This window comes from Furipterus horrens, unplaced genomic scaffold (genome assembly GCF_987537825.1).
Source record: "Furipterus horrens unplaced genomic scaffold, mFurHor1.1.pri manual_scaffold_4, whole genome shotgun sequence".
In the NCBI taxonomy this organism is placed as follows: domain Eukaryota; kingdom Metazoa; phylum Chordata; class Mammalia; order Chiroptera; family Furipteridae; genus Furipterus; species Furipterus horrens.
The window spans coordinates 24,291,682-24,310,181 of NW_028327174.1; the positions used below are offsets into that span (position 1 = coordinate 24,291,682).

Here is an 18,500-nt window from a genome sequence, read left to right on the forward strand (position 1 = left end):
CTGGTGTCTCTAGCTGTTTCCCTGGCTGTTGTTCCCAGAATGAATGGATCTGTGGATGTTCTAGGACTGAGGGGGCCCTTTAAACAAGTGGACTCTGCTGAGAGACTGGCAGTTTCTGCCTCCATCCCAACCCCCACTGGTTTGAACAGTCAAAAACAATGAGGCTTGATTTTCCCCAGTGCTGGGACCGTGAGCTGCGAGGTCTGGTGAGGAGCAGGGAACGCTCCCCAGGTGTACCTACTGACTTTTTAAAACATGTAACTGTGCTTTTGCCAGCCTGCTGCTGCTGCCACCATCACACCGTGTCCTCTCCGATCTGGCTCTGCCCCTCCTACCTGTCTGGATGAGTATTTCTTCTTTATACCTTTGTTTGTTGGACTTCCATGCAGTTTGATTTTCTGGAGCTTCTGGTTTTTTCTAGTTTTGAAGTAGTTGTATTCCTTCTTAGTTGTGGACAGAGATGCAGTATGTCTGTGTATGCCTTCATCTTGGCCAGAAGTCCCCGTTAGATATTTCAAGAGAAACTTTTGAGGCTATTTTGTAAATCTTACATGAAGTCCGGTTTGGAAACCACATAGCTACTCAATAAAGTAAGAAATGTTATTCAAAATAAATGGAAAACAGAGCCTTTCTTCCTGAAATTTGACTCTGTGTGTGTGTGTGTGTGTGTGTGTGTGTGTATGAGTACGAATATCTACCAGTAATTTTGACCAGGAAGAGAGAGAGAGAGAGAGAGTGACAGGGAGAGAGAGAAACACACACAGAGAGAGTTTGAAATTTCTGAGCTATACCATGTTTCATAAGCCAGGTTATCAATAAACAAAAATAGATAAATTATTGTGACATAAGAGGTTTCCCAAGAAAAGCTCTGGATTCACTATTGTACTGCAGAGGGACTCTAGGGACACCATGACGAGGTGACAATGGCAAGGCAGCAGCAGAGGTCTCTGAGCAAGAAAATTTGATCACATTCCAGAGCCACTCCAAGGTCAAAAACATAAATGTTCTCTTTTCACTGAGTGTGAAAGTTAGAGTGTACATGAGATAAGAATGAAAAGACACAACATACCAGGAGGAAAAAAAAGCTTGTAACTTCTTTATAGGAACAAAATAACCAATGTAGATATTTTAACTATTAAGAGCCGATATTTCTGTGGTTAGAAATAGAAGACTAAAAGAAGAAATTATCTTTACTCTGTGAATCAAGAAAAATTCAAATGTGCAGGAGTCAGGTGCAGAGTTCTTGAGCTTTAATAAATAATTTTATCTTTGTGAGAATGACAATTACAGTAAGTTACTAAAGAGAAATGAAGCTGAGTTGTTTTTTAAACACCAGTCCTGTATGAAAATCGGTGAAGCCTATTTACATGAGCCATGATTAAATAATTATCTATATTTAATAAGTTGTGTTTAAATATGCTGTACTTGAAATGCTTGCTGAATTTTCACATACTTTAATTCCTTTGTTCTGGAATTCCTGGGGGTACAGAAGGAAAATGTTGATTAGCCCATAATTTTAAATCTTTAGAGAATAGCAGATTGCTAGATGGTATATATAAAAATTTTCATTCAGAAAACTATCACAGCATTCTGAAATGCAACTAGCTTTGAACTTGGATCGTGTCAGTTTTCCCAGTAAATTCTAGCTCTATGTTCTAGCAAAATACATATCACAGGTTAGTTTACCATTATCTTTAGCTTATACATAGCTATGCAATTATATGAGAACACAAGAACCATATTTTTAATGATACCTTCAAATCAGCAATTTTGACCCAGAAAAACACCTGACCCTAAATTTACAATGTTTATTATCTAATGTGTAAGGACACTGGCAAACAATGTCAAAGGAAAATTCTGAAAAGTTAAAAATTATTATCCTAATATCTTAGTCTCTTTATTAAAATTTTTCTGAACAAAATTAAATGTCAATTATAAAAAAATAAACTTCAAATTAAAAATACCCAGATTATCACATGAATAACCTCAACATTACTAATTTAAGTAAAAGAGAATGTAAATGCTAAATAATGCACTGCTTCACCTAGATTACAAATTATTTAAATTTTAAAGATTAATAAATATGTATTTTCCTAGGTAAATGGAGAAGGATGAGGTACTTTTTATATGCAGGCTGACGCTTACCTGGTATACAGTGCTACAGGCAAACCATTTGCTAAGGTATTTCCAAACCATTTGGTATAGTGCTGCCTACCGCCCCAGCACCTCTAAGATCCAGCAACTCTCATAGCAGGGTCTCCTGGACCATGTTCCAAGGGCTGTGGTCTGTGTCAGTTCTGATTGATAAATATTTACCATATTTTTTGCTTCATAAGACGCACACTTTTTTTCCCCTAGAAGTGGGGGGGAAATGTCTGTGCATCTTATGGAGTGAATATTGCATCACAGACCGTGATGTGTATTACCTGACCTGTCAGCAGTGGCGACAGCTGTTAGAAGAGGAAGTGGTGGGCCCACACGAAACCCCTGGGGACACTTAAATGTCTCACTTTACTGCTGAATCTCAAGGCGTCTGGTCAGTATGAAGATAGCGAAGAAAGTGATATTAGTGATTGTGAGCAACTGAGCTTAATAAATTATGACACTACCGATGATGAGTTCTTGGAGTTCCCAGAAAACTAGAAGAGTACTTGAACCTTAAAGTCTCTCCTCACTTGTTAATGACAGTGATGACGGTTCTTAATACTGCTGTTGACTGCTGTTCACTTTACATGGTTGAAATATTATCCTGTTATAATTTATTAAATATTTTAGTGCACCATTTGGTTCAGAATATTTTTTTTCTTGTTTTCCTCCTCTAAACCTAGGTGTGTCTTATAGAGCGAAAAATACGGTACATATTACCCCAGTGCACTTGTGTATATGTAACAACAAAGCAGGAAAGAGTCTTTTATTTGAGAAAGGAAGTCAGTAAAGTGATTTTGAAACAAAACAATAGAGGCCCAGAACAGCTATTCTCCCAGGTCCCCAAGTAATCAGAACATCAGATCAGAAGACATCATACAATAAGATGGAGAATGTTCTGTGAAGCAAGTTTATTTGCCTGATAATTTCAATACACAGTCACTTTTTAATTTGTTTTGGTTCTGGTAGGGTAGCTGTCTCCCTCCTCACATGAACTTAACCACAATTGTCTCACTTTTTGGTGAATTTGGAAGAAGTTTATTAATCCAAATCTTCAATCTTCACTGACACTGCTGTCTTCTCACAAATCCAAGAAATTTCAGCACTGCAGCGGGAAATATAAATATTTCCTTTTTGAAAATAAGCACATCCTTTGGATCCATTGTTCTGATCATATTCTTTAGTGTTAAATCTGAAAATTAATTAAAAATTAATTAGAAAAAATTTTAATGAATTTATACATCGAATATTGAAGCTTGATCACAATTCAGTGTTTCCAGTTACCAAATATCATATATCTAAATGTTGAAAGACTTCTGCTGCCACAGCACAACAAAATCCCTAAAGCTGGCATATGCGAGTTCTTTATTTTAGGTTAATTATAGTCCCAGGTAGAATTATTTAAGAACATTAAATCCTGGGTTGAGAATTTGTATTCCCTCCATTAACATAATAGAAACTACTCAATTTAGATTATATTAGAAGTATCCGATTTTCTTTACTTTGGAACTTAATGAAGAAAACCAATGAAATCTCATTCTGTGTAAAAAGTTGTTACATTTTCATATATATATATATATATATATATATATATATATATATATATATATATATATATATGGAGGAGGGAGAGAGAACAAGTCAAAGTTAAGAGAGAAATGAGCATCGTCCTAGTGTCAGTTCCTCGTTCCTCTGCTAAGCAATTGATGATAACTCTTAAATAATGTCATTAGAAAATTATGCTCATCAGTTCTAAATCTTTTGAGTGCCCTAAATTGCTTTTTTTCCAAGTGATCTACATTACACTGCAATATTCTTGTATTGCTTCAGGGCTGGGCTTACTTAATCTTATTCAGAACAAATGCATTTGCTCACACTGGCCTTTACTCAGTAGGAAGTGGCTGTGTGATCCTGAAGCTCAATCTTTGCACCCTGCGTGTGACGCACTGGTTTATCTGACAGCTGCAGTCTCAGGGTAGCAGTGTCTTCAGGCTGGGAAACTTGCTGTGGGGGCCACCTCCTCAATACTTCATTCGGGTGTGAATGGAGGGGCCAGGGGTGATTTAAACTCTGCTGGTAGGAGGGACACATCTTAAATTTCAAAATGGAAACAACTGAACTTGCATGGTGTCATGGCCCTGCTCCTGCAAACCTTCAGTCTAGCATCAGTCCCTCAGATTGATTTATAATCACTTCACACCCAATATCACTCCATTTACAGTGTCATTTTTGTGTTTATTACTTTGCATGTGCTTTTTTCTATTATTATCTGTGTGAAACCAGATAGTCAATTAAATATGATTAGTAGTGGTGATTGGAGAGTTGGGAGATTGGTGTTGAATAGAAAAGGCCAGGACAAAACTTTGGGAAATGAATGGAGATAAAGGGCATCTAGGGAGAAAAGTATAAAATATTGTTTTTATTAAAGGAAATTCATGAGTCACATCTGAAGCATGGTATCTTTGACAGAAAATGAGCAATTATAATTCAGTTTAAGGAAACTTTGAGAACAAGCATTATTAAAGAGTGAACTAGGAGTTGAATAGATTAATAGTTTGATAGGAGTAGGGAGATGAAAATATCTCCTATACCCATAAAGATGTCAATGCTTTAAATTTTATCTAATATACAAATATCATGTCATATGAAAAATAAAATATTACTGTATTATTTAAATATAGTTGTGATGAGGGATGTTACTCAAAAAATTTGGTTTTGTAGTCAGTTGCTAAAAGAATTTTGTAGGACTTCCGGCCAAGATGGAGGCTTAGACGGACGCGCTAGGTCTCCCTCTACAACTAGAGAGGAATACAACTACTTCAAAACAAAGGATAACTAGAAATTCCAGAAAATAAAACTACACGGAAGCCCAACATATGAAGTTATAAACCAGCGGCGCTCTTTGGGCAGGTAGGACGAGTGAAAGGGGGCGGTGCTGTTTGCGGTCGCACCTGGGACAGCGGCGGGGAGAACAACCCCGGCTGCAGTCGAACCCCCGGCAGCTCGCGACCCCAACGCTGGGGAAAGCAGCCACCACATCGCCTTGAACAGTGAGGCCCAGGGGGGCGGGAGGACGGATCCCGGTCTCCTAGAGGAATAACTGTGTGAATCCATCTTGGACCCCCGCCCCCAAAGAAAGCGCCGCAGGGCTACGAAATAGGTCGCGGACAGGCACCGGTCACTGGATTGTGACAACAAAGCACCAGGGCACAGCAAGAAAGGCTGCCAAAGGGCACCGGTCGCTGGGTCATTACGAGTACACAGGCACTGCCCCCTACAGCCGGCCCAAGAAAACAAAACGCATCTGTCAAAATGAGGCAGACAACTATAGAAATCCCGGTGGCACAGCTCACCAGGCAACAGATGGAGAACTTGACAGATGAACAGATAAGAAACCTGTCAGATGCTCAGTTCTGGGCCATTGTTATCAGGTGGCTTACAGAATTCACAAAAGATCTGGAAAAAGATGAGAAAGAAGCGAAAAACACTCATAACGAAAGGAACAAAACCACATACGAGACAGATGGTGAGGAAATAAAATCCAGAGTTCATTTCAACAAACCGGAATATGGAGAAGGAACAAGCAGTCAACCAATGCAGCGAGAGGAAATGGGAAGCAACGATGAGAGGATCAGAAACCTCTGGGACAGCTATAAAAGGCTCAACATAAGAATCATTGGTTTGCCAGAGAGCGAGGAAGATGAACTAGAACTTGAAAAATTGAGTGAAAATATAATAAAGGAGAACTTCCCAGACTTGGGGAAGGAAATAGACTTACAGGTCCAGGAAGCACAGAGAGTTCCAAAAAAACTGGACCCAGGGAGAACCACTCCAAGACACATTATAATCAAAATGTCAAAAATTAAAGATAAAGAGAGAATCTTAAAAGCAGCAAGAGAGAAGAAAAGAATTATGTACAAAGGGGTCCCAATTAGACTATCAGCAGACTTCTCAAGGGAGACCCTGCAGGCAAGAAGGGACTGGCAAGAAATATTCAAAGTAATGAAAATCCAAAACCTACAACCACGAATACTCTATCCAGCGAAATTGTCATTCAGAATAGAAGGACAGAGAAAGTGTTTCCAGGACAAAATAAAACTGAAAGAGTTCATTAGATCCAAACCATTGTTATATGAGATGTTAAAGGGACTGGTTTAGAAAAAGGAGGATCAAGACAATGAAATCTAAAATGAAAACTGTATCACAAGAAACAACAGAAGCTAGGGAATTGAAACAAAGGCAAACTAAACAGGCAACGAGACTGGAAAAAGAACTATAGGTACGGGGAACATATTGGGGGAGGTCAACAGGGAGGGGGAATGGGGAGAGGGAGGGAGATGATATAGGAATTAAGGATCATGGTAGGAGGGAATGGAATAGACAGAGAGAGGTTGAGAAGAACTGTATGCACAACTAATGGACATGATCTAAAAGGGGGGGACAACTGGAGGGAGGGGGGCCACCAGGTGGAGGGGAGCAGAGGGAAGGGAAATTGGCACAAATGTAAAATTATAATCAATAAAACACATTAAAAAAAAGAGTTTTAGAAAAAAGAAAAAAAATAAAAGAATTTTGTAAAACTGTGTGCCTCTTGACATTTTTAAGTTGACATATTTTTTAAGTTGACACACTTTTTAAGCTGACACCTATTTTTTTCATATCTTTAAATAGTTATCAAAAATGCAATTTCCAAAATATTTAGTATCCTATAAATACTTTAAATATTTTCATCAAAACCATGAAAAGGTTTATGTTAATGCATGAAAAACACGTCATATAATTTAATTGCCCCACCATGAAAATTAATTGTTAAACTCATCAACCAATGTAGATTTTTTTGTTAGAAAATAGTTGACAATTGTTCAACTTAAATAAGTATGGATGTATGCTCTTGTAAGAAACATTAGCCTCTTGGATTGTAAGTACTGGAGACCCAGGGCAGCTGAGAAGCTGCGCTCATGATCACAACACTAGTAATGATTTTGCCACTTATGAGCTGAGTGATCATGGGTAAGTTATTTAAGCTGTCTATGACAATTTTTCATCTATAAAATGGAAATATAACATGCTTTAATCATAGGGCTAATATTTATAAAGTATTTTGAACATAGTATTATTTGTGTTTGTTAAATAAAGAAATTTAAACTAATAGGTGAGGTTCAATGTCTTGCCATGAATTTGTCATATACATGAAAGTAGGTACTCGTCCCTTCAGTATTTGATACTGAAACTCTATTATCTTCATAGGTTGTACTCTTTTTTGTATCTAGATTTATAATTCTTACAATTAACTTTTTACTTAGGTAACATTAATTAATAACATATAAGTTTCAGATGTATAATACATTATAATTTGATATCTGTTTTCACTATAGCATGCTCACCACTGAATTTTTTAAAAATGAGCAGAGAATATGAATAGACATTTCTTCAAGGATGACATACAGAAGGTCAACAGGCAAATGAAAAGATGTTCCACATCACTAATTATTATGAAATACATATTAGAACATTTATCTTTTCAGTATTCCATTTTTCAGTGTTCTTAGCTTGGATATTTTTCCCAAACAGAGACTTACAAAGATGTAGAGGGGACAGAGCCATCCTCCCATACCCAACTTCTGTCAGCTGGATCCCATGATAATCCCAACCAGAAGAATGAAATCTCAGGTAATGGTTGTATCTTCAGAAAATCCTGAGGGACAGAAAAGAAAAAATGTTATATGAGAGCCACATTTCCTTATGTAGAAGTAAGATACATGGGAACATACATTAAATTCATGTATTAATTCTCATTCAAAATGCACTGAATTCCTACTGTATGAATGAGAAATTCCATTTATTTACTTTCCGTTATATGGGTAAGTTCTGTAATCAGGAAATAAAACTCAGACCTTTTCTTCTGAGCTCTCTATCTTCACCAAGCTGGAGTTCTTGTCCATGCAGTTTTTCCTACTGTCAGTCCAGGTCTTCTCTTCATTTGTTGCAAAATAATAGCAACTGGTTTGGTGCCACTGCCACATCTTAGGACAAGGATTGCATTTGTGGTCTGAAAAAGAAATTACATCCAAAAATACAAATGAAACAACATTGGAGTGATTGGGGAAGGTTTTAAAACTAAATAATTTGATAATAGGATTTGAGACCCAGCACCCTGAAAACATGCTGGTTTAGGAGCCTCTGAAAATGAAGATGCCCCAATTATGTGATTGCAATTCTCTTTTCAGGGCTCAGTCTTCTGGTCTTAGAATTATCAGTTATATCTTTAACTTGTTATAACAACAGGCTCCCTAAAATAGCTCATAAAGCGAGGGGCTAAAGTATCTAGATTGATATCATTCCACAATGCTTCCCCAAATTTGCCTCCATGTTTTCAAAAATATAAAATAAAATTATAGCTTCCTTTGCCTTCCGTAAAATTAGTGTGACATCATTAGTAGTCACTGGATAGCATAACTCTTTCATACTCCCAGAGATTTGTGCACATAATTAACCTAAACTGGGACAACAGATTTGATATGACTGGTCAGCAGGTCCTGATTACCTGAAGTGTGAATGACTAGCTCTTGACAGAGTTTGATGGCCATTTGTTCCTGCTTCTTCAATAGACTGGAGATCTGTGATTTGAGAAATTCCTCCTCCGTGGAAAAGTTTCTGTAGTTGCTCAGCTGCTGGGATAAGTTTTCCTGCTGTTGGTGGATAGTTTTCTGAAATTGACTCAATTTCTTTGAGTCTGACTTTATTTCATTAGGGGTCTGCAAAACTCCAAGACACAAAAAGAGACAAGTTCATACATCCATCCATTCTTATGATAGCCATAGATAATTCTCTTAAAACAGAATGTTCCTTACATTGTTTAAGATTTATTGGTAGCTCCTGGACTTCCAGCCAAGATAGAGACCTAAATAGACACGCTGCATCTCCCTCCACAACTAAGAAGGAATACAACTATTTCAAAACTAGAGACAACCAGAAGTTCCAGAAAACTGAGCTACAGGGAAGTCCAACAAAAAAAGATATAAAGAAGAAACACTCATTCAGACTGGTAGGAAGGGCAGAGCTGGGGCGGAGAGGACACGGTGTGGTGGCAGCAGCACTGGTGGGCTGGCAGAAAGCTCAGCCACACATTTTAAAAACTAGGAAGGGAAACCTGGGGAGTGCTCCCAGCACCAAACCAGACCTTGAAGCTCATGGTCCCAGGGCCGGGGATAATAAAGTCTCATTGCTTTTGACTGTACAAACCAAATGGTGGCTGGAATGGAGGAAGAAACTACCAGTCTCTCAGCAGAGTCCACTTGTTTAAAGGGCCCCCATGGTCCTAGAATATTTTCAGACCCACCCACTCTGGAAACGACAGCCAAGGCAATAGCTAGAGAGGTGCCAGTCCCATACAAAGTGGGAGAAGTGCCTGGAAAAAGGGCAAGAGCTGAGCAAGCAGCATTGTTTTCTCTCAGACCCCTCTCCCACATACAGCGCCACAACGTGGTGAAACAGGTCATGCTGTACTGACAAATCCCTAAGGCTCCACCCCTTAAAACGTAACAGGAACAACAGCTCTACCTAAGACACAGAAGCAAACAAACACAGGAGCTGTCAAGATGAGTAGACAGAAGTATGGCCCCGAAGAGGGATTGGACCAAGGTTCCAGTGGGAGAACTAAGCAATGGGGAGATAACCAACCTAACAAACGAGGAGATAGACAACCTAACAGAAGCAGAGTTCAAAACACTAGTGATAAAGATGCTCACAGGCTTGACGGATATGCTTAAGTATAGAAAACACATAAGGGAAGAAGTGAAGGCTATGCTAAATGAAACAAAGGAAAATTCACACAAAACCAATGTTGAAGGGACTGAAACTGGAGTTCAAATCAATGATTTGGAACATAAGGAAGAAAACAACAGTCAACCGGTACAGAATGAGGAAACAAGAATTGAAAAAAATGAGTAGAAGCATAGAAACCTCTGGGACAACTTTACATGCCAATAGCCACATCATAGGGGTGCCAGAAGGAGAAGAGGAAGACCAAGAAATTGAAAGCTTATGTGAAAAAATAATGAAGGAAACTCTCCAAATTTGTGGAAGGAAATAGACATACAAATCCAAGAAGCACATAGAGTCCCAAACAAGCTAGACCCAAAGAGGACCACACCAAAACACATCATAATTAAAATGCCAAAGGTTCAAGATAAAGAGAGAATTTTAAAAGTAGCAAGAAAAAAGCAGACAATTACCTACAAAGAGGTGCCTATAACACTATCAGTTGATTTCTCAAAAGGAACTTTGCAGGCAAGAAGGGACTGGCAAGAAATATTCAAGGAAGAACAAGGACTTACAACCAAGATTACTCTATTCAGCAAAGCTATCATTTAGAATGGAAGGGCAGATGAAGTCCTTCCTAGACAAGGTAAAGCTAAAGAAGTTCATCATCACCAAGCTATTATTATATGAAATGTCAAAGGGCCTTACTTAAGAAAAAAATCAACATTATGAACATTAAAATGACAACAAACTCACAACTATCAACAACTGAATCTAAAAAATAAAAACAAAACCCAACTAAGAAAACCAGAATAGGAACAGCATCATAAGTATGGGGATCATTTGGAGGGTTATCAGCTGGGAGGGGGAAGGGGGAGAAATGGGGAAATGGTGCAGGGATTAAGCATTATTGTTTGGTACAAACTAGACAGGGATAAGTTAAAAATAATATAGGAAAGGATGAAGCCAAAGAACTTATATGCACAACCCATGGACATGAACTAAGAGGGGTGGGATTGCTGGAGGGAAGGGGGCTACTGGGAGGAGGGGAGCAAAGGGAAAAAATTGGGACTACTGTAACAAAATAATCAGTAAAATATACTTAAAAAATTTATTGATAGCTCCCAATAATGGAGGTATCATGGAAGAAATGCACCAAATTGCCTTTCTATTTAAAATTGTTTAGAACCCATCCTCATAATTTTATGTTTATTTTAATTATTATTGTTTTTGTATTAAAATAATAAATTAAAAATTATATCTTCATAGTCTAGTCTAGGTTATCAAGAGAAAGCAATGTATATGGGGTACAATCCTTATAATAATATTTTCCTTGTTGCTTTCCCTTGGAGACATGGAGAATGAGAGATAAGAAGTAGCAGAAAGTATTAGCAGATTTAAGATGTAGCACCTATCATATAATCTACCATGAAATAACATAGTTTACCAGTGTGTCACCTAATTGCCTTTCTTGGGTTTGATGCAAGTATACTTACACATAATCCCCAAAGTCACCAGCCCCACCAGCAGCATCAGACAAAGAACTAGCAGACTCAGGGCCGCCCAACGCCATGTGGGAGATGGAGCTGGATACCCTGAAGAAAGCCAAAAGAGGAACAAGCAAACAGAACTGCCTTGTGGTTTACACATGGTTGTTCAATTTTTCTGCTTAGGAAGCTTGCCTAAAACAATGTGTTGTAAGGGCCCCATCATCGGTGCTCCTCCATTTATTTACTTATTTATTTCCCTTTCTTTCTTTCCTTTTGTTTCTTTCTCTTTCTTTTCTTTTTTCCTTTTCTTCCTTTCTTTTTTTTTTTTTTTTACTCTTCTCTTTTCTTTTAAGAGTAAGTGTCTTCTAAGTTTTAGCTTTTTGTTTTACATAATTACACACTTTTCTTCAAGTTTACTGAATCCATGAACAAGATATAGAAAGTGGTTCCCTGGATGGTTCTAATAGTAATAATAACTTCAATAATTTTTTACTTTCACCAATTTTAATCATCACATAGTAGATTATGAATGAATACTGAATGAAAGAAGGAATGAATGTGTAATCTAACCTGTAAACCACAGCTGGAAAAAAAAAAAAACAACAACAACAACCAGAAAGCCAGTGGGTAACTTTTAAAATTTTAATATTCTATATACAGGATGTTGGAAAGGTAGGTTTACAGTTGTTTTTATGGAAAATAATATAATAATACAAGAATAAACTGTTTCACATGCTCACAACTGTAAAACTACTTTTGCCTGACCCTGTATATATCACAAACGATTCTTACTTGCTTCACTTACTTATTCTTTAATTCAGGATCTGATGGCATCTAACCTAATATTTCAGAATCATTACTATAATCTTAAGGTGCCCTATTATATACATCACATTTACTACTCCCTTTTTTTCATGGATTAAGTTTAAATTTTTCTAAAAATTAAAAATTAATGTATAACCATCTTTATTAGAAACATGCAAATTCTATTCCCATCTTTTTTTTTGTATGTCACCCCCTCTCAAACCACACACACACACACACACACACACACACGCGCGCGCGCGCGCGCGCACACACACACACACTCACCCTTAAACCAAAAATAAATCTAAAGAGGAGAATGTTGTTCACATATTTTAGATGATCCAGGACAAGAAGCAGAACAGTCAATGGGTTCTTGAAGGTGAGGGATATAGTCTGATACATTAAATTGGATTCCTTACTCCAAAGACTACTATTTCTTCCAATTAGGTATAAGGAAATGAGTGAAAGGCTAGAATTAAGTCTGGACTCCACCACATAACAGCTGTATAAACTTTGTTAAATCACTTAATTTTTTTCAGCCTTGGTTTTCTCATTAATATACTGGAAAAAGTACTAATAGTAATTTAATTTACTTTGCAACTATACTTTAATAAAAAAGTAATATACTGCATATAAAATACTAAAAATATTATTGTTGATTCAATATCACTAATTACACTGGGAATTTTAACTCCCTATTAAAAAAAAATACTATAAAACAGAAGCTTTTTTCTATTTATAACTCACTCATCCTCCAATTTTCCTGTTCAGTTATTATTTCCTTGAAAAGAAAAATTCCCTCTATCTTCTCTATTTTAGAAGCCTCCAATTTGCCTTCCAAAAGAGCATTCTTCTGGCATCTTTCACAAGGTATAAATATCAAAGACTACATTTATAACAAGTAATCTCTTAGTCCCCAACCTCAATCTCTGGCATGACTAATCAACATTTTTCACTATAATACAGCGCTTCATGAAACATAGTGATATCACACATTTTCCCTTCAATATTGGGAACACTCATTCTATTAATATATTCCACAACTTCGTCTCCATTTTGAAGCTCCCACAGCCCCCTTCTCTTTAGTATCGGTATCAAAACCAGAACCTCAAGGCATTAAAAATCTGTTCATCACCTGAGATCAAGTCTTGCTTTCCTGAATCCTTACCTCTTTTCCTTAGATTATTTCTATCCCGGTTATTTTCTGCTTCCATAGAATCCTGAAGTGTAAGTGTCGCATAGGTCACGTCTTCAGACATTGTAGAAGAAAGCACTACTATAAATTGTGCAATTAATGTTTCAATATCTTCAGGCCTGGAACAAGATGTTTTTTTTTCAAGGCTGGGAGCTTTTATATAGACACCCAGCTGACTCAGGACATATCCCACTACAATTTTTATGTAAGGACAGAATGACAATCAGTTTTTCTGCAGATAAAGTCAAATATTCTCCTTAGAAATCAGTATATTGTAGATTTCAAATTGTCTTCTCTTTCTCATTGTTTCTTTTTTTAAAAGATGTTTAAAAAAAGCCTTTTATTAAGCACAAACAACTTTTAATACATTATTAGGACAAACAGAAAAGTGTTTTTTAATGAACATGATATATCAAAGATCTGAAGGTTTTCTTCATACTGACATGATAAAAAAAATCAATTTTGAAGAAAAATTACAAAGTAAAATTTTGAGGACACCACTGTTTACTGATAACTGTTTATAGCCTAAATTTACTCTAACACCTGGGGAGGAAGGGCAACCATTTTTATATGGAGAATTCCTAAACTCTTATTAGCACCATTCAAGGCTTATTATCAGTTGTTAATCTACAAACTGACAGGTCAGGTAAAGTTTTACAGCAAGTTTTCAGTGCAATGTTTACAATTCCTTCTTTTAAGCTACTTAGAGTCTATGGTCTCAAAGAATGTTAAGTAATTATGCCTTGGTAGTTACAAGGTGTTAACATGTAAAGAGAAATGTGTAATGAAAAGAGGCTTCCTGGATGCTGTGGCTCAGTGGATTGAGCGTTGACCTGCGAGCCAAGTGTCGTTGGTTTGATTTCAAGTCAGGGCACATGACTATGTTGCACATCGGGTCCCCAGTTGGGGGCACAAGTGAGAGGCAAAAAAACAGTGATGTTTCTGTCCCTCTTTCTCCTTTCCCCTCTGTCTAAAAATAAACAAACAAACAAATAAATAAATTTTAAAAAGAGAAAAAGAAAAGAGGCTTATCTTGGCTGTGAAATGTATCTTAATGTATTGTGTCTAATGCTATAGTATTCTGACAACATGCAGAATTATGAACACAGATCTCTGGAAAGCTGGTAGCTATCAGCTCTCTGTGGTCAACATTTCAGCATGTCTCAGCTGCTTCCTTTTGAGACTAACAAGTTTCATCCTGTCTCTGATGTGTTCTGCAATAGAAGCCATGTCACTTGGACTCCTAAAATATTGTTCAGTTCCATCAGGATAAACTACAGGAACAGTTAATTTATCCAAAAGTGATTCAATTTCATCAAACTGTTCCTCATCATTAATAGCTTCAGGCTCTTCTGGACAGTCTTGCAAAATCTTTTCGGCAATTGAGTGAAAAGCAACAGCCATTTCCAGCCTATGTACTCTCTCTTCAGATGCTATTGTAAATTGTTTCCATACTCTGTCCAATCGAGGAAGTGTATCCCCAGATGATTGAGAAGGGCAGCGCAGAGATTGGCACAACACAACTGTGGCCTGTAGCAACTATCTTCCATAATCATAAGTGCTCTGTGTAACACCATCATATTTTCTATGCTTTTCCAGTAAAACTTCTGTTTCCTGAGCATCATCATCCAATCTGATGTGGGTCTTAGGCAGAGCATCCAGAAGTTCACTTAGCCATTCTACTGCCCAGGCAGCATCTTCTTCACATTTAAACAACTGCACTATCTGAAGCATCTTGAACCTTCATGCATCTACCATGTCTTCACCTCTTTGTTTTCTAAATTGCATATCTTCCATCACTCCTTGAATGTGGTCCACATTTCCTTTCTTTTCAATGGTTACATCCTTTCCATATGCCCAGGATGCCTGATTAGAGATCTGATCCAGAAGACCTTGGCCTTTTTCATGCAAACCTTGTAATCCTACATTAACAATTTTCAGCTTCTCTTCAAGCAGTTTTAAAGTTTGCTGAATTGATGCTCTATCAGCTGCTGCTACCTCTACACACAACATCCCTAATAAGCCATCCAACTGCTGAGACAAATCTTAAGCAAACCCCATGAAATTCAAGAGCTACTTGTAAGAGATTCTGCCTAAATTCTAGCTGACTAGCCTGCCAATAACAAACATCACTAAGTTGCTGCTGCAGGGACTTCAGTTCCACAAGATCTTCCTCATCCCAAGCATTTAAGAGTGCCTCAATTTGCTGATTAAGCTCCACATATACTGCAAACCATTCATTGTGCTGGCTCTCAATCTCCTCGTGCTTCTGCTGCAGGGCCTCGGAAGCCCAAATGGAGTCTCCAGTCCCCCAGTGGGCTCTTAGTTGTTCTGATCCAGGTCCTTCAAGCCAGTTCACAACCTGCATCACCTTCTGTTGAATCTCCTCTAACTGTGTACACTTACTACATTGCCTATAAACTTCCTGGTAATGGGTATATTGTTCTCGCAGTGAATCTAATAATTTCATAACCTGTGGCTGTGCAAGCAGTTCATCATCCATAGGGGACCATGACACCCCTCCATCTGAGCCATTAAATCGACACTGCTGTATTTCGGGTAACAATTCATGCCCTGTCTGAAGAACTGTTTCAGGATCAACTGATGGAAGACAGTTTAAATCCACAGACCTGTCTAGATGAGTATTTCTTCTTTATATCTTTGTTTGTTGGACTTCCATGCAGCTAGATTTTCTGGAACTTCTGGTTTCTAGTTTTGAAGTAGTTGTATTCCTTCTTAGTTTAGAGGGAGATGCATCGTGTCTGTCTAGGCCTCCATCTTGGCCAGAAGTCCTCTGTCATTGTTTCTTGCTATGAAGACTGGTACTTAAAGTCAGTGCAGGAATGGTGATTTCATGCAGAAATCCCGTGATTGTCAATGTTTCAATAGAGGGCCAGATTGTCCTCCTTACATGTGTTAAAGGTCAGCTAATCTTATATGGACAAATTGGATGTGATTTATACTCACCTTTATTAGATATCAAGCAGATACACATACTAAGACAGAAAAAGGTGTGCAGTCACATGTACTGAGAGCTGTGTAGTTAAAGACCACCCATATCTAGTTGGTATTTTAAGAAATCCAAGTGCGTAATGGGGAGAAGAAGAGAAAGAGAAAGAGAGAGAGAGAGGTATGTGCAGTGCTGGCAATAAGACACGGAGAAGAAATCAATAGCTATTAAAACTGTGTATGAATGGAGTTCCCCTCTGGAGTGGGCTAAGCTTCTAACAGAATAATCTTCCTGCAAATAAGAACTAATACCCAGAACAAGATTTTAAAAAATAACTATTGTTTGTTGTGTACTATGATATAAGCTTGTCTTCTATTTCTCTACTAAGAACTTTTATTTAATGTGGTTTGTTATTGTAGCACTGTTTACAATGAAACTATACTTGAACAGTTCCAAACTACATATTGTATGAAACTTCTCCTCTCAATTGATTTCTTATTTCTATGTGGAATTTCATATCTAACAGTGTCCTGTAAGTAAAGATTAATTTCCACCATTAAAAAAAAATAATAACAATTTGAACTTTGAGGAGAGTGAACAATAGCAGAGAGATTCTGGAGAGGATGAGAGTGGCACATGGTGAGGTGCTTTTGCTTTTGGTTTTAATTTGTTTGTGTGGTTGGTCTTGGCCTGAGGGCAGCCCCCAGTCACTGTTGCAAGGTGGCTGAAACTCCCACAGAAAACATGCAGTCTTCAGATCTGAAAAATCAGGAGATGGAATTTGGGGCAACCACAAACATGAATAGTGCTGGATATTCATTTAGAACACTGGATATAGGAGACTCTCTAGCATGCCTTTGTGCCTTGATGTCTCTTTAAGCTGTAATTTATTTACATTTTATTAATAAATAACTTGATTTAAAAAACCAACTCTGTTTCTCTATCTTAGGCCTTAAAAAGGCCCCGAAGAGATGTTTCCAATAAAACTGAAGTAAGTTCACTGCTCAAGTATTTACACTGTGATATTATAAGTTTCAACAACATCACATGAGCAATAATGAGTTGACAGTTTATATAAAAAGTGTTCTAGTTATTATTCGGAAGAACACAAGAAAAACAAGACATTGCACATGTGGTTCCTCATTTAGTCACAACAGACATCAGAGTCAGAGCTCTTAAAGAACTGTGTAATCCCACCATAACTTTCCATAAAGTTTACTCATTTATGTAAGAAACTTATCTGGGGTGGAGCAGGAGGCACTGCACCTTGACCAGGGGCAGCTGCAGCAGCTGCTGTCCTCGTCCCCGCCACTGCCTCTCCAGTTCTTCTGTGATTATCATTCCAGCTGCTAGGCACTGTCGAGAAAAAGGAGAGTGCTAAAAACTCCCACCAACCCACAGAGCATCTCCACAAAAGAATTCAAGATGTGGTGGGTGAGTGACTCTCAATCAACTAACCAGAGCAAAGGTTCCACCAAAGAGTAACAGAACAACAACCAAAACTGAAATACAACCAGACAGCCTAAACAAATGGCACATAAGGCATCGCAACAGCATCAGGCTCAGGAGATCAAAGAGATTGCATCACTGAATCCACCAGGTCTTCTATTACAGAAGGTCACACCACAAAGGTGGGAAATCAAAGTGGACAAATCTAAGAAACAAAGACAAACAAGAAGAGGTACCTAAAATGGGGAGACAAAGAAACAACCCCCCAATGAAAGGAAAAAAGAAATCCCAAAATAGAGAGCTAGATGAAACAAGCAAGCAAACTATCAGACATGGAATTTTTAAAAAAATGTTTATAATGAAGCTCAATGAATTCGACAAACTCAGAAAAACTACAACAAACTCCAGGAAAATTACAGAGAACTCCAGGGAAACTACAATTTTCTCCAGGAAAGCTACAAGGAACTTACTGAGAACTACACCAACATTACAAAGGACATAGAAACTATCAGCAAGAGCCAGGAGAAAATGAAAAATACAATTTCTGAACTGAAGAACATAGCAGAAGAAATAAAAAGCAGGCTAGAAGAAGCAGATGATTGGATCAGTGAGCTGGAGGACAACGTAGAAAAAAATTCCCAGACAGTGCAACAAAACAAAACAAAACAAAACAACAACAACAACAACAAAAACGAAGAGTGAA

The 18,500-nt window shown here is 37.6% G+C and overlaps 1 protein-coding gene and 1 pseudogene across 1 annotated transcript; both read right to left on the reverse strand.

Annotated features, from left to right (window-relative positions):
• Positions 1 to 3,083: 3,083 nt before the first annotated feature.
• Positions 3,084 to 13,522, reverse strand: CLEC12B (C-type lectin domain family 12 member B). Its single transcript, XM_090275413.1, has 6 exons — positions 13,372 to 13,522; positions 11,403 to 11,501; positions 8,690 to 8,908; positions 8,040 to 8,194; positions 7,725 to 7,840; positions 3,084 to 3,337 (listed from the first exon to the last, which is right to left on the reverse strand). Exons 1-6 carry the CDS (start codon positions 13,460 to 13,462, stop codon positions 3,187 to 3,189), a joined length of 831 nt encoding a protein of 276 aa, XP_090131539.1. The 5' UTR covers positions 13,463 to 13,522; the 3' UTR covers positions 3,084 to 3,186.
• A 921-nt stretch (positions 13,523 to 14,443) lies between these two features.
• Positions 14,444 to 17,689, reverse strand: LOC150011361 (SEC14 domain and spectrin repeat-containing protein 1-like; annotated as a pseudogene).
• Positions 17,690 to 18,500: the final 811 nt, after the last annotated feature.

Excerpts from the sequence above, each read along its gene's own strand:
- CLEC12B (XM_090275413.1), bottom strand. The coding sequence starts at position 13,462 with ATGTCTGAAGACGTGACCTATGCGACACTTACACTTCAGGATTCTATG. Across the intron at positions 8,195-8,689 it reads GCTAGTCATTCACACTTCAG|ACCACAAATGCAATCCTTGT; the intron begins GTAATCAGGACC and ends TTTCTTTTTCAG. Across the intron at positions 7,841-8,039 it reads TAGAGAGCTCAGAAGAAAAG|GATTTTCTGAAGATACAACC; the intron begins GTCTGAGTTTTA and ends TCTGTCCCTCAG.